At 37.3% G+C, this 16,306-nt stretch overlaps 1 protein-coding gene across 2 annotated transcripts in view; it reads right to left on the bottom strand.

Moving 5' to 3' along the window:
* Positions 1-16,306, bottom strand: part of SMC5 (structural maintenance of chromosomes 5) — a 42,618-nt gene that overhangs the window by 982 nt on the left and 25,330 nt on the right. For both annotated transcript variants that reach the window (XM_065656184.1, XM_065656185.1), the window contains exons 16-23: positions 14,936-15,059; positions 11,919-12,041; positions 7,154-7,279; positions 6,385-6,480; positions 5,879-5,983; positions 5,553-5,672; positions 2,277-2,456; positions 2,073-2,168 (exon numbers count right to left, since the gene is read on the bottom strand). In XM_065656184.1, coding sequence (XP_065512256.1) covers positions 2,073-2,168; positions 2,277-2,456; positions 5,553-5,672; positions 5,879-5,983; positions 6,385-6,480; positions 7,154-7,279; positions 11,919-12,041; positions 14,936-15,059 — 970 coding nt within the window. The remainder of the gene's footprint in view (positions 1-2,072; positions 2,169-2,276; positions 2,457-5,552; positions 5,673-5,878; positions 5,984-6,384; positions 6,481-7,153; positions 7,280-11,918; positions 12,042-14,935; positions 15,060-16,306) is intronic.

Genomic DNA, 16,306 nt, shown 5'->3' with positions numbered 1-16,306 from the left:
AATAACAAGTTCTATGCCTGGCTGTGCTGAAATACATCCTGTTTTCAAATAGAGTTACCTAATCTAAGATTGTTTTGAATTCTAACCTTGCTCTACAGCGAAGAAGCATGTAAACTGTTTCAGCATAGACTGATATTAAAAATACTGATTTTCAAACCAAAGACTCACTCCTAAGGAACACATTCAGTTCATCTACTTATTCTGCATAGTAATCTATACCCCTTCCTCTCCATAACTTCCTTAAAAATATAGCTGGGGTAAGTGTCAACATACTGAAAAGTGTCAACATACTGAGAAAAACACAACAACAGTTTTTCCTGTATCCACTGGATAGATACGTGGAACTTAGCTCACTACGACAATTTGTCATACTTTGTAGTACGTGATTATATACTTGCTTTCTAGTAAGTGAAGACATACAGCATAGGCTCAGGAACTGCAGGCAAGCCACTGCAACAGCAGAATCTGGCTTCCTCCTCAGCCTGCTCTGCACAGCCTTTTAGTTATCCTCTGATGCAGCCCACTCAAACTATCTCATCAGCTAAAACCTTTACATGAAGTGCCATCTCAACAATGTTCTTTGTGGTAGCCCACTCTAACTTCACCATGTTAGCTGTGGTGATCACCTACTTGCAGCTGATCAAAAGAGAGAGAAAGGAAAGAAGAAATACCTTCAGCCACCTCCTCATTACACCATCTCTTGCTCCTGAATAGTGGTGCAACACATTCCTTGATCTTCCTCTTACCATAATGTTAAATGGCCTTTTTTGGTTTTAAGCCTCCAAAATGTCTTACTTCTGCTTTACCATTTTTACTCTGATCTTTCCGGTTAGCTTTGCACACTCAATTTTCCCCCTTGTTTGTTCTTAGTAATTTGATAATGAACACGACTTTTAAAACAGACTCTGAACCCTGACAGTAATTTTCTACAGTCCCTTCTATGTGGGAAGCATTATAGTTAGTAGAGCTATCTCTACCCCTTTCAACATCCAAACCACTCTCTTATTTATAAAAGTAGGAGAGAGTATGGAAAAGCAGACCCAATAAGGACAGAAACCATAAGAAAACAAAAAGCGGATAGATAACACACAGAACAAGAAAGAAGAAATGTGGACAGGAAATGACCAAAGCGTGTGGAGGTACATATACGGCAAGATCGGAAGGAACAACAAGCATCACCTTCCCCTGACTTTCAGATAGTTAAATGCTGTTGGTGGCTTTTCTCAGGTCCTTCAACTGCTATTTACAGAAAAGAACAGCACATACCAGCCAGATTTTCTAAAATGCAGTGAGGTACAGGATGCAGGATAACTGCCAATATTAATAAAAAGCATACAGCCCAGTACTGAATGCTTGCCTTCTAAATGTACAGATAACCTTTAATGGTTCAATCTGTTTTGGATCAAGTTGAACGTAACATTAGCCTCTGGTAAAGGTACAGGTGAAGAGCCACTATACTTAATAGTTCTTTCAAGCCACAGCATCACATCACTGCATCACCTACTAAATCAATTATCTTTCCTTTAAATTATTTTAACAGAAGAGCACAATTAAGCACTGGTCGTTCTTGACTGAAAAGTCCTCTTCAAGCCATTCTCCATGGAGTATAACACTGACATTTTCTGAGCTTATAAATCTCAGATTATTTCTTGAATAGTTTTCCTCCTTAATGTTGGACTCCTCTAGTTCTTCTAACATCAGCAGCACTAGCCTGTTCCAACATCGTTATCTGACTTGTTTGGAAGTTGGTCTCTGCTACAATCCCAACCATGTGTGAGCTACAGGCATTACATTTAAGAGCCTTGTTACATGGTAACCCCACCCACTGGTGGCTAACTTGTGATACTTCCACAGAGGCCACACTTCCAGAATGTGTTTATAGACAGGAAGAGCTTTGGTATGAGTTCTCTGCCAGGACTGTCCTTAAAATTGACAAGTTCTCTCATAGTTCGCTTTAATATTACATTTTTAGGTAAAACAGAGGTAAGTTATACAGTGTTTACAGGGATATTATCACACAAAACTCAAGTCTCCTACATATTAAACTTTCTATTTCATTTTCCGCCACATACCTTTGGTGTAATAAGGAAATACTGAGATGTGCTTTCTTTACAAGCAGTTTTCACAACCATTTCAAAAACTCTTCTCTCATTAATTGGATCCATTCCCTAAAAGAAAAAGAAAAAAAAGAAAAAGAAAATAGAAGTCTGTTCTGTCCACTATGTCATAAAAATCTTCATAGTCAAGAGGTTATATACTGCAGTATTGATCCTTACCTGATTAATTTCATCTACAACCCTGAAAGGGCATTTGTTGAGTTCCTGTAGAGACATCAGGTACAACATAGTGGAAACACTTTTCTCACCTCCACTCTGATGAAATGGAGTCAATTCATGAAGTTCAGTGCTACTGTGGAATTTGACTCTAATGCGAATCCCGTACTTGTCATACTCCTCCTGTGAAAGCCAGTACCAGTTAAACTCAGTTTCTCTGTATTGCAACTTATTTGATAATGATATACAAATTAAAGGAAATTTACATCAAATGTTTTACATGGGTCTACGAAACTACTCAAGTTCAACTTAATATCAATATATTAATTCTGTTTCATATATTTTCCTTAAGTCTGATCTATTCTTGTTAGATAGAGAATTTTCAATACCACTCCCTCCCCGTGACAATAACCTGTTAATTTCCAAATCCCTAGTAAGAAAGACTACATACACATTAAGAACATCTACATGGAAAAAAAATTCTTGGCTAGAAAAAGGAGAAAGCAATGCCCCTATATATTCCATTAATCAGAAAAAATGCAGTAGGGCACATAATGCTATCAACTTGAACAGTGGGGCTATGGGGTGGCAGGGGGGGTGTGTAGGTTAGGATCCCATCTCAACCTCTTCAACTGCAAGCAGTCTAATTAAATCCTTCCTTTTTCCTCCACTAGCAGATTGACATACAAAGCCCCTACAAAATCCACCATGACAGCAATTTTCCCTGTACCAGATAGAATTTAACACTGGAGAGGATCTATCAGATTCTGTCAGATAAGCCATGTTTTGGTGTTTCTGCTGTTTTACTACACCTGCAGTCAGACAAACACCCTCAAGACTGGAAAGTGTAAGGTCTTATACTGGCATTTACTTCCATGTACTACAAATCTCTGGTGCTTCTGGTGTACCAGTGTTATAGAAACACTGAACCGTGAATCTTTCAGGCTGAGACGAATGCATACACACCTTAGGAGAGAATGAAGGTGACCTGACATAGTTATAAACTCATGTTTGCCAAGTGTCAACTTTTTCCAGTTTTGAAGACAGGTCACTTTTCTCATCCTCTGTGTTTTCCCTGTTGGCAAAGGATTGTCACTTTCAAAGACAACCTGAAGACCTACCTTGAGGAGGAGTGCTATATGATCATGACAGGCACACTGGAACAAAGCAATGCTTAATGCAATTAAAACTATTTTCAAGCTGACTTTGGTTACCATTTCATTCTCCCCTGCTATGGAAGAAATTTCTTCTTTGGTATTTAATGCAGCTTATCAGAAGAATAATTAGCTTCTCAGATTTGCAGATTGTAGTTTAATATCCATGCCTGATAATCAGAAGCCTAAGAAGGAAAATCATGTGACATGCTTTCAAAACAAAGAAATGTTGCTGCACTGACCTTTCTGGAGGTGGTAGTTTGCTAATAAGACATTCTAATCAGTGAAGAGCACCATAGCTTAGATGAACTTCCTCCATTTAGTACAATTTGGTACTGTATTGTCAGGATCGATCTCAACAGATCCACAGTCTGCCTTGCTTATGACCAGGAATACAGCACAGTGGTGTGAAAAAATACCCTTAAATTCACAATTTAGTTACTGCTGCTTCTCCAACAAACACTTGCAGAGCTTTTGCTATACTCTTTGGAAAGGGGTGGGGCTGTGAGACATGAAGAACACAATGACTTCATATAAAGAGAAAAAAAACCCCAGGATCTAAGGCCTCTAGGCACAGTGTACTTTTATATGCATCGGCACAGATTGAAACTTGGCTCAGAGAAGTTTACAAGGCACAGGTTGGCAAAACCTCCAGTAAAAAAGATCCACCTTCCTTCACAGCCACAATGGCACCAGAAAGCCAGGCCTTTGTGGCCAGACTACTGGGAATACCAGTTCATGTAACTGAGAGATATTCCAGAACCTGTCAAGAATGATACTCAAAACTCCCTGTGGGGAACGGAGGAAGGTGAGAGTTATCACCATTAGCACTCTGAATTCTGGTTACCAAGTCATAACGTTCACCGAGGCTTCAGCTAGGATGTCAAGGAAGAACCTAGTGAAGTGTTTCACACAGTAGGTACTATCAGATCTTCAAGGTTCCTGCAGGGGAGGCTAACAGAGGCTTGAACTTCAGTATCACAGGAATATTTCCAAAAAAGATAATTCTGCCTCAAGGGTCTCTCTTTTGATATTTACAGGTCAGGGCAAAAGAGTCTCCTGCAGAGAAGGGTAAGGAATCCAAGCTCTAGAACAGATTATCTACCTCTTTGTATTATAGCCATTGATGCCTTGAGCAAGAAGTGTTAGTCATTGGCAAAGGACCACTCGCTAATCTCTTAAACTATTTGTGACATCTTTGCAAGAGAAAAGTAAGACCTTCCAAAGAAGATACTCAGAAAGACAGTCCAGGCTCCCTTTGTTTTTACACTACTTTACTGTTTTTCTATGCACTCTCTCACAACTTACTTTTAGATAAAAGATAGTATTACTGCAATAGAGATCTGACTCTGTAGGTAACTATCAAAAGAACTGGTAAGTCCATGTTTTAAGGTCCTACTGTTTCATAACACAAAACATTTTTATGCAGTTCATGTAAAGAGCTTTGTCAGCCACTATTCTTCCTCAATAACCACCACTTCAAATATTTTAAGAAAAGCTGCCTGAAAACTGCAAAAAAATGTTTAAGTGTCAGCTTTCACTATTGTTCAGTATATGCAATATATATGAGAGTCTTAAAATCATCATTATTGAGATCAACTTAAAACACCCAGTTTCTGTTCAGCCCACTGCACTGAGTATTTCTCCCCAAGGTACTATTGATGCTTTAAATTAGAAGTAAATCCTGCCTATAAATGTTACCGAGGACATAACAGGCTGGGCCAAATGATTGCTACTTCCAAAACAGACAAAATGCCAGCAGACTTGAGTAGAAACTACAATCAATACAACACTTAATAATAGTAGATTTAGCCACTAAATTATAATAGAATAGTGCACCTTATCTAAAAATGTAGAATTAAATCACTAACTTAATAAATCTGAGTTACAGCTAAAGTAAATACAATGCTTCTAACTGAGCCCTGTAAGCTGCACGAAGCTCACAAAAGTCAGTGAGTTGAAGTCCTGCGCAGCGCATCTGGACAAAGACTCATTTTCCTTTAATCAGACTGATAAGTCAGTTTTAGCAAAAAAAAAATGGTTATTGTTTCTCCAGCAATATACAGGCAAAAGGTGATGCATTAAAATATGAATGTTATTCTTCCATCTGAAAATTAAATCATACCTCATTTTCCACGTGAAGATCAACTTCACCAACACACTGCATAGAACTAAAGAAGCTACTGAACTTCTCATTAATTTGCTCAATCAGACTTTTCAAGGGGTTTAGCCACCTTTCTTTGACCTAGAAACAGATGTTTCAATGTAAAACCATTTTAATTACTGAGTTTTCCTTTAAGATAGCATTTAAATTCAAAAAATATCATAATTACATAAGTTAACATCTCAGATTACACTCAAGACAACTTGGAATGTTACCCTTTATTTTTGTACATATATTCTGTTCTAATAAAGACACACTGATACAAAAGTGATAATTTCAGCTATTACCTTGGAAATGTTTTGCTTATAGTTATCCAATTCATTTTTCTTTTTCTCTAAAAATTCTGTCAACTGCTGTATTTCTTCTGTCTGCTTATTGTAATCTTCAACAACCTGCCAGAATAAAAAATAAAAAACCAAGCAGTCCACAAAGTGTTTGCCAATTCTAAACCTTCACTGTAAAAATATCACACTGCACTGATTCTGTTCAAACACAATTACATAGATCATTGCACTCCACACTGAACAAGATGCATTTCTAGCTTTAAAGCAAAGAAACTGTATAGCATTGCTTATATCAGGTTATTGCAACTTTTTTTTTTTAAAGGCAGAGAACACACTGTTCTTTTGGAAGAACCTACTTAAAATTCTAATAGATGCAGAATCTGGCATTTACAACACATTGTTCCTGCTGTCTAGCTTATTATACCAAGAGATCTAGCACAGAGTGGGAAGCAAGTACAATACGGGTGGAGGGAGAGGAAGGGAGCGCAGAGGGAAAGCAATGAACATACCGAAGCATTCAGGCCTGTGAAACAGGAGGCCCTGGTTTTCTCCTCATTCAGACAAGCATCGATTTCCTCCAACGTGTTTGGAAGAGCCTGAAAAGCCTACAAGAGAAAGGATGGACAGCAATGCTAATGAAGGACTCAAGTTTGCTAAAATGAAATCAAATAAGCCATAAAATATTTATTTTTTATCGGGATGTCACATATTTAAAATTTAACACAGTAAGATTCCCTTGCAAACTATTCTGGACACAGAAAGAAGGCTAGAAGTGCTATTACATAACAAAGATACACAATTAATTGCGCCTCAGTCGCCCACCTTGTGCAGGTACAGATGCTCACAGACTTAGTATAAGCAAGGCGCTATGCTAATTAAATCATGCCAGTACTTCTAGAGGCTTGGAAGAACTCCAGGTAAGCAGGTGGGCCCAGACTCCACATTTTTTGTGTTGCTCCATGAGAGCAAGAAGCTAGAAAAATATGGCCTCTAATTATTTCTATGAACACAGGACTACAGATTTTAATTGAGATTTCAGATCAAGTTTTCTCTCCTCTGCACACAGAACAAAGTAATGGCCAAAAGATATCTCAGCACTATTTAAAGGTGCTTTAAAAGCATAACTGACAATACATGAGTCAACATTAGCAGAAGTACACATGATCCTTTACTGGTAGCCTTCTAGTATAAAATAAATAATATTCTTTGCTAGACAAGTTAGAATGGTGTATAGCATACAAAATTTAAAAGATATGTGGAGATCTGGTTTGTACATACAATTTGAAATTCTTTTGGAAGATGTTGATCTGGACTCAGTTTGCAGACCTGTCGAGCTTTGTTCAGCAATTCCTTGCAGTTCTCTGTAAGTACTCGCTTCGTATCATCCAGTTCACGAAACCGTTGCTGTTAGAAAATATATTAAAGATATTAAAATACACTTTTTTTTTTACTTTATTACAGTTTTCCAGAGGTGACACCAGCACACTGGCAACAAACAACATCTGAATCAGAGAACGTAGGTGAAATCAGACTGCTTAAAGGTCAAAAATCGTTTTTTCCACACGCAGAACTTATACTGCTTCTCTGCTTGAAGTCAACAGATGTCAAGGTAAACTGATCAAAAGCATGTTCTTGTAATATAGCTAAATCTATTTTCTCTCAACTAGACAACTGTGCATGTAGATTCAACATACGTCTCAAAATAGACTATTTCACTTGAAATTCTTTACAAGCCAAAACACAACTAGAAGCCTTATTGTTTTTTAGCTTCCATCTAACTGTATTTATCTGCTTGGGAGAACATGGTGACCATGACGTACACTGAATGGTATTTTACATGAAATTTTACAGAGTAAACATCATAATTACACAATCAGAAGCACTTTGCTGTTTCATATTCTACCTCTGTAATACAGCCAGCAAAATATAAACCAGAAACAGACATAATTTTTAAACTAGTGCTGAAAAATAAGTGAAAAGAAGGTACAGTTTCTGATTTTGAACAGTGGTCTCAAGGCTAAACTCTTTCAAACTTACTACAGGTAAGCGGCCAACCTAGCCCTATGACTTTTATAATGCCATGTTACCACAACAGTAGTTAAAATACAATACACAAAATATGATACCTTCCTGAAACACTAAGCTAACGATTATGTCAAATAAGCAGTATTCAGGCAAAGAAATTTGGAGAGCCATAAGTATCTCTTTACCTCTGCCCCCAGAAATGCTTGTCACTATGTACCAAGCCACTGGAGCTTTTAACTCAAGTTATTTTACTATAAATTTACTTGGTGATTACACATGCAATCCATCTTTTTAATACCCAGTTATACCATGGGAATACACTGTTTTCACTTTTTTCAAAGGCACAAAATTCTAGCTCAAAATCCATATGAAGAATATTTTGCTTCAGAACTTTCTTCTGACTGGAAAGTTTAGTTATGCTCCTACACTTGGGAGAGCCTTATCTTCCCAGTTTTTATTGTTGTGTACTTCAGTTAAATATGGGAGCCCTCCAGTGGCAAAAAAATTTCAAAGTGTTGATTTGGAGACTATAGTTAGAAAAGTGTACTCATTATACATTTTTAAAATACAGGACACAGACATTGATAGCAATTCACATTACTTTCTGGCAATTTAATTAATCTTTATATACTAAATACAACAGAAGCATTAGTAACTGAAGTGATCATGAGTGATCATCGAGTTCCCACACTCACTCAAAAATTATGGCTACTGGTCTTTACAGCATTATCAACTCAAAAATCCCAATCTTCCTTCTTTCCACCATGCACTAGGAAACAGATTTTGCTTTAGAGGTAAGCAATTTACAGTCTTCACAAACACATTTGTAAAGTTATTTTTCTATGCTGTGTTGATGTTTTCAGAAAAGTTAAAAAAAAAAAAAAAAAGGCCTTTTTCAGATTTTTTTCCCCCCTCCATAAAGTCTATTGTGGAGAAGGAGGGACATTTCACAAAGGGGCAAGAAGGACTGGCATTAGAGCTATACAGATAAAGAAGCAATGAGTAGTGGATGGCCCTCTCTTTGGTTATAGCCAACATCTCATGTCATTCTGAATTAGCACAAATAAAACTCTACACCACAATGGTTATGTTCCATTACATATCTGCATATACAAATATGCAGATATAAGCACATATGTAACATATTCAACAAACAATATTTTAGAAACATTTTAGAAAGTTCTAAATCGAAACTGGACTGTATTTTGGATCCCAGAAATTTAAAAGCCAACTGGCTTCATCCAAAACGTGTCTGACCTCATGATACCGAAGGCAAAGGATCCAGTGAAAAGCAACATGCCCATATTTTTTTATACAAGAAACATCAATTTTATGCTCATGTGTTTGACCATTTCCAAAGCCAAAACCAATTCTGAATCATCTGAAGTGGGGAATCTCAGCTCTCAATTGTACATAAGGTTCCCACTTGAAACCATGCAGAGCTGCATGGAACAACATTTCAGGTTGATCTCTAGGCACCGAAAATCTGAAACTGATTCAACATTGAACATGCCAGACCCAAACCTAAGGCAAGTAAAATTCTTCAGGGTGTGAAAAGGAAAATACTTGTTTGGCCACACGAAAACCTCAGCATTCAAACAGGAAAACTGGGAAGCAATAGACACTTGATGTGGTTATGAAGCACGTACTAAATAAAGCACATAATAAAGTACATGCTGAATAGAAGTTAGATAAATAAATAAAAATGCACAAGTTTTGATTACTTCTCCCTCCTATATATTAAAAAGTACATGGCTATGTTAAGGTTTGTGTTGATTTCCTGAAAGTGCCTCAATAAAACCCATTTAGATTAAAAAATAACTCTAAGTAGAAAGAATTACCATTTTGAACAGACATGCTACCATGAAAAAATCACAGCCTAGACAGAGCTCTACATTTGTTTCAGCCAACAGCATAAGAACCAACTTGGAAGGAGCTTTATCTGGGTACTTCAGGGAAGTGTTGTACTAGTGCAGGGCTGCAATTACAGCTTCCTGAAAGGCATCTGCCTAACAGCAGAAACCAATTACATTCTGTATGCACAAGCAATTTGTATTCAGTTGTGCTCATCAGCACTGTAACTGGTTTGGGGCAAAATAAGAAGCTAGTTAAAGAAAATATAGTTACCAGTAGCCAAAGTTTTCTCAGGAATTTGAGTTTGAATGCAGACTTGGTGACAGCATTTAATTATTTCAAGTTCAGAGATTTATACACAGAAAAACAGAATCTGCATTTTCTTAAAACTTGGCTTAAGAAGCAAATGCTGTGATATACATACTGAGTATTAATACGAATGACTTAAATTTACACCAAATGAACCTGAAAATTAACAAGCTATCAAAGCAAAACAATTAGCAAGGCTCTTTCAGAAAACTATCATAAACATGCAGGCAACTGTGCCAGTTATCTAATGAGCAGATGGGGCTAACAATCCTCCCTCATGTTCAGCATGGGTCACCAACACAGATTTGCTTCTTAAGCTCATTAAATAAATTAAATACAAGAAGTTGTTAAAGTAACACTAAGGTTCCCACTTGAACTGCAATGACAAAATACGAACCCCGGAAATCTGTTGTTGCTAATTTGACTTGTTCCAAAACACACACTTTTTTGACCTTTCCATCTAAGTGGTTAAAAAGCCCCACCATAAAGCAACAAACATGATGCTCTCTCCCCAGGATCCCAGTTCCAAGACCTCACAAAAGGAACATACGTGATCTTCTCTTAGAGGTACTAAGTGGGGTTTGTGTTTGCTTCAAATCTTAATCAGATATTTATTATGCTTGGGTATTATAAATGGCTCAGGCTTGCTTGGGAGATAAACACCATGAGTAAGTCCTAAGTATTAACAAAGTTTAGTGGCTTCTTTGACTGATACCAAACATTCCAATTTCAATGGCTGCATCACTACCAGCACATGACCTGAGGATTAAATAGAGAATTAATGGTCCCATAATTGTAACATCCAGGCTCCAATTTAGCTCACTACACAGCTTTTGTAAAGCATACTTATTTCTATTTCTGTTTGGCTTCCTCCTTTTTGCAGGTTTATTTATTTTATAAAGATATGCAGCAACTGTTTGCAAGACTTCCTTGAAGTGTTGCGATGGCATCCTCAGAGACAGCTTTGGAGCAAGAATACTGTAACACAGTACTGCTGTAGGAAAAAATGTATCACACCCAAAGCCCCTAAGAAGTCGGAGGAAAACGCCAATTTAAATGTATTCTTTCAAATAATACTTAGTTTGAGATCAAACTAATAAGTACTGAGTTTTTCCCATGGAAACGCATCTCTTGAGGCAGAAAATAAGAAATAAACCACAGAATGTACAACATACATCATTCACAGGACAACACAGGAAAGAGAACTAAAAAAAAGGAGGGCTAAAGACTAATACCCAAATACAAAAATTGACCTCTGTGCACCAATCCATGAGAGACCACAGCGCCCTCTGCTCTTAGAAAAGAGTACTTGTTTGTGTAACTAATTCCTCAGAGATAGTCTTTTCACCTGAACACAGCATAGCTTCCCAATACCATCAATAGGACTACTTATCCTCCTTTTTGTCCTTCAAAAAAGGCATTTAATTACAGTATGAGAAAATAAGCTATAAAAGAAAGGTAAAACAGCTCTGCTCTGCTCTACTCTGATACAGTACTTTCTCCCATGTGGTTTGGGGCTACTTGTCTACAACAGGCTTAGAAGAAAAATACTACTTTCAAATAACAGCTAGCCTTTTTACAGACAGTATGCGCTATAATAAAAAGATCCAGGAAGTGACTGCTCACCACATTTTCACAGAGGCTTAGCTGTCTGACTTGAGGAAGGCAAAGCTCCTGCTCAGCTTTAAATGAAGAGGCTGGAGTCGAACTACAGAAATCAAGGCTAAATATTTAGCAACACTAAATACCCATTTCTAAACAAAGACAGAGACAGAATCATCCTTTTCTACACCATAAAGGCTTCCACAGAAGACGTTTCCATAGTAAATACCCCAGTATTCATAGAAATGGTTACCTCTGCAGTTCTTAGCTGTACACTTGCTGCTTTATACTCTGATTCTAGTCTGTTCTTCTCAGCAGCCACTGCAGTGCTCTGAAGAACCAAATCTGCTTTGAGGATGTTCAGTGATATGCAATTCTGCATAGGGAAACAGAAAATGTCATTTTTTTTCCACAAGAGACACGAAACTGATATAATCACTACCAAACTTTAGAAACTACCAATTTTATAGACATAGCATACAATCTCACACTGTGTTCAGCTCTTCGACACTGTGTCTGTCAAATTCAATGAAAAAGAAAGGTGACTTATTGGGGACCCAAGCTCATCAAGATGTATAGTCCTCATGTAGTTTTAATCTGCAAGCATACACATCACTTCCAACCAGATGATTTTATACCAAAAAGCACACATTCTCTTTCCCTACACCATATACTTACATGTGAAATCTGAGAAAGGACAAAACCATCTCAATCCTTTCTCAGAGACACGTGGATTTTGGTGGACTTTGGAAGTCACACAGAGAGATGGAAAAAGGTCAGAAACTAAATACCTAAGATACATGCCTCTCTCACTGACAATGCAAAATGACTAATCGGATTGACAGCGACTCCTGTGTCTTAACCGGAACAGTGTATAACAGGAGGAGGGCTCTATTTTGGAAGTTTCATAGCAGACTTTAGTGATCCCCAGAACCTGGTTTGACAATTTAGACATTAAAATGTTTGCTTCTTTAAATGAGTCAGCCTCAGGAATGGTGTAGAGGAATTCAAAATTAGCAACATTTTTGACTGTGTGAAGGGTAGCTTCAAACCTCAAATTACGGGGCATTGAGAACACTGGTTTAGTATTTTTTTTTTTATGATCGGCATATAAATACAAAGGAGTCCTCTCTCTTAATGCAAGGGAGGACAAAGTTCCAACTGTAGACCCAGGGGACCTGCAAGGTGAAGTTTTGAGAGTGTCAGCTTCTGAACACAATAGTGAGCCAAGGTCTGGGATGTATTTGTCTATTTCTCACCTCAACACAAAGTTTCTATAGCATGAACTTGGACATAAGAATAAGCTTATTAATTTCTAATCTGCTTAAACAGTTTAAAAACAATTATCAGAGAAATAAACTGGGGAAAAAAAAAAGTCATGACGCAACAAGATTAAACCTGGAAAAAGTTAAGATTATGCAAAGAGAATAGCACAATGAGAATCACATGCAAAAGCAGTGCCAGAATCTGAAACAGTGGAACAAGGCTGTTTGTGTCAACTGTTTGTAAAGTATTGAGGAGTATTAGGTATGTGCCAGGTACACTCTGCCTTGTGTATTTCTGTAAATACACATGCAGCCCATCACTCTAGTTGACTATTCCACACAAGCCCCAGAACTCCTTAAAAAAAGTAGAGCATATTGCCACCACACAAACACACAGAAATTCCATACATGTTTTAAATTTCCTTCCGCCGTGGAAGTTGAGTATGCCTGAAACATACAACTAACTAACTAACTTTTTATCACTTTAATAGCCTACAGCTAGTGTAATTAAAAACCTACTGAGGAAAGTACAAAGACTTCCATAAACTTGGAAGAATTAATGAAGTTTGGTTTGGGGATGACCAGAAATGTATGGATTTCAACAATTTTCATAAAACATCTAATGAAACACCTTTCTTGCATCAGACTATTTTCTTCTCTTCAGTATGTACTACCATACATTTCACACAAAGTAAGAAAATTAAGCTGATAAATAAATGAAATAAACTCCTTTTGTAATCAATAACTGTTTCAGGCAAATACCATCCACCCTCACCTACACTCCTGATATACTGAGAAACACACCGTATGTGTAAAATCTGTTTTCCTACACTGGGTGAAAAAGAGAGTAAGACACTCCTTCAGGCAGGTCACAGAGCAGTCAGTGAACAGCTTTTACAACAGCAACACACTTGGGCAGTTTATTTACTGAGAAATGGGACACATACAAAAATCAAAAGCATATTCTAGAAATTCCTGTTATGAATATACAACATTTGCGCAAGTTTTGAAAAGAGTTAGTTTTCAGTACTGTTATTAACTGTGCAAGCTCTGTAAGTTCTGTAAAGTAGCCTACAGTCTAAGCAACCCTTCTAACATAGCAGGTGCCTTATGCCATTCTTTGGCATTTTCAAAATTGCTTTTGTTAGCTGACCCAAAGGTGATCTCTGAAACACTCCAATTTTGGCTATTAACAAACAGAAAGAGCCCACACATTTGGAATACTTTTTTCTTTATTTATTATATAAATATATATATATATATATATATATATAAAAAATATATTAAAAAAAGCATCTGAAGTGTACTGAAATCAGCCTCATTTCACAGGTAATACTCAACTCTTTTTAGGGGTAAGCGAGAACACATTTCAAAATTAGTAAAGCATGACAAAGGAATAATATACGTGCTCAGTGTGTTTACAAGAATGGCACCATTTCTTGCTGATTACAAAAGCACAAGTAGATTCCCTTGGGACTAAAAGTAACTATTTCTCGTTTCTTAGTTACTAAAAAAAGCCTAAGAAAATTCACGGAGTGGCTGCTCCCATTATTAGGAGCTACAGGTTAAGCTAAAGCTACAGTTAAATCCAGACTGTTTTTTCTTACAACTTTTTATTTTCTTTTTAAATAAAAATGACAACAAAAAAGGAGATTATGAACTAGGATGGAAGGAACAGTTCACAGAATTATGCAGCATCCTAAAAATGTACAGGCTGAAATTGTCACACAGTTGATTCCTAGTTCATTCCTGTATTTACTGAATCAGACCATGAATTGTAAGATTTCAGTCACTAAAAGTCTAAATCCACACAAGCAAACAATCTACAATTCGAATCAATGACAGAGGAACAAGTTCAAGTTCATAAAAGCTTCAAAAGATGTTTATCTTGAAGCAAGTTAGCTTGTAAACATTTACAGTAACACATCCAAATATTGCATACCTCCTATTTAAGTAACAAGAATTTGACTTTTCACAATAGTTAATACTATGTTAAAATACATACCTTTACGAGATGCATTAATTCAGTAACAAGTCTTACTTTCTGGATATTTAGTTCTTTGATCTTTGCATTTGCCTGTTGAGACTCCTTCTCTAGGTTGATAGCATCTTGTTCCAGCTGTCTTAAACTATGGGAGGAATCAATATTTGATTAATCCTGATTAAAAATAAAGAGGACAAAAATGCAAGAATAGGAATATGTATATCTAATCATTCCGAATGCATTAGAGGCATTCCCAGTCTATGCACTTTAAACCTTAGAAATTCAAAAGACACAAAAATCATAATTAAATAAACTGATTTTGGCTACTAAGGGGATCACTCAGTAACCATACTCCTTTACGTCTGTAAATTTCACATTAAAAAAAAAAAATCAGTGTAAGGATGACGTTTTTGTTCTACTACTATCTCCTTGCAACAATACAACAGAAGAGAGTTCAGAAGGTTTGCTTAATTGTTGTTACATATATACTACTAAAAAGAAAACTGTGTCTTCCACTTACTGCAGAAAACCAGAATTTTCACTCGTTTTAAACCTCTAAAACATATAATTATGAAGAACTTCATATGAATAGTCATGGTGTTTAGTGAGCTGCAAAGCATTTGGAGATCTTTAAAAATGGCCAAACAGGCCAAGAGGATGATCCAGGAAACCACAAACTAATCATTCTTACTTTGATCCCTGGGAAAAATTGTGCAGCAAGTCCCCTCAGGAAAAAATTCTAGGAGCATAAGGGAGGAGGTGATCAGGAAGAATCAGCAAACATTTACCACAGGTACATCATACCTGATGAACCCAATTGTAAGATGACTGGATGACAGGAGACCAATTTCAGCACAGCTTTCTGTTGGGTTATGTGATAAAAGCTCACCTGCACACCCAAAAAGGAGAGACAACAGCAGGTGGGGGAAGCCCAAATAATACCCTACCCTGGCTACCTCCAGGCCCATCACAGGAGCCATCAGCCCATGAAACGCCCATCTCCACAAGCCCAGGGGCACCCTAGCAGGCAGGCAGGACTCAGAGGAAGGGACACCCTGTCCCAGGACAGGCTCAGCACCAGTGTCCAGGTGTGGAACTGAGCAAGATAAGCCAGCACCACACCACCCTCTGGTCTGAGGGCGGTTGTTTCCTGGGGTATAGGAGACACTAAAAGATCCACCAGAAAAGCATTTTGGGACTGTGCAGCACTTATTGAGAAACCAAATGTGGGTAGACTTGGAGAGAAGTGCAGGAAAACGGAAGGATGTGGGGATAAAAGAGACAGTTACACGTAAACAGTTGGTTGGTCAATACACTAGTCCAGCCATACCCAATCAGCACACTCTTTTCTTATTCAGTTCAATTTTCACTCTCTTCCTGGGCTAGGGACTC

The sequence above is a fragment of the Caloenas nicobarica genome, chromosome Z, assembly GCF_036013445.1.
Source record: "Caloenas nicobarica isolate bCalNic1 chromosome Z, bCalNic1.hap1, whole genome shotgun sequence".
NCBI lineage: Eukaryota > Metazoa > Chordata > Aves > Columbiformes > Columbidae > Caloenas > Caloenas nicobarica.
Note: the sequence above shows the minus strand (reverse complement) of the source record. Positions and strands in the feature narration are given on the sequence as shown.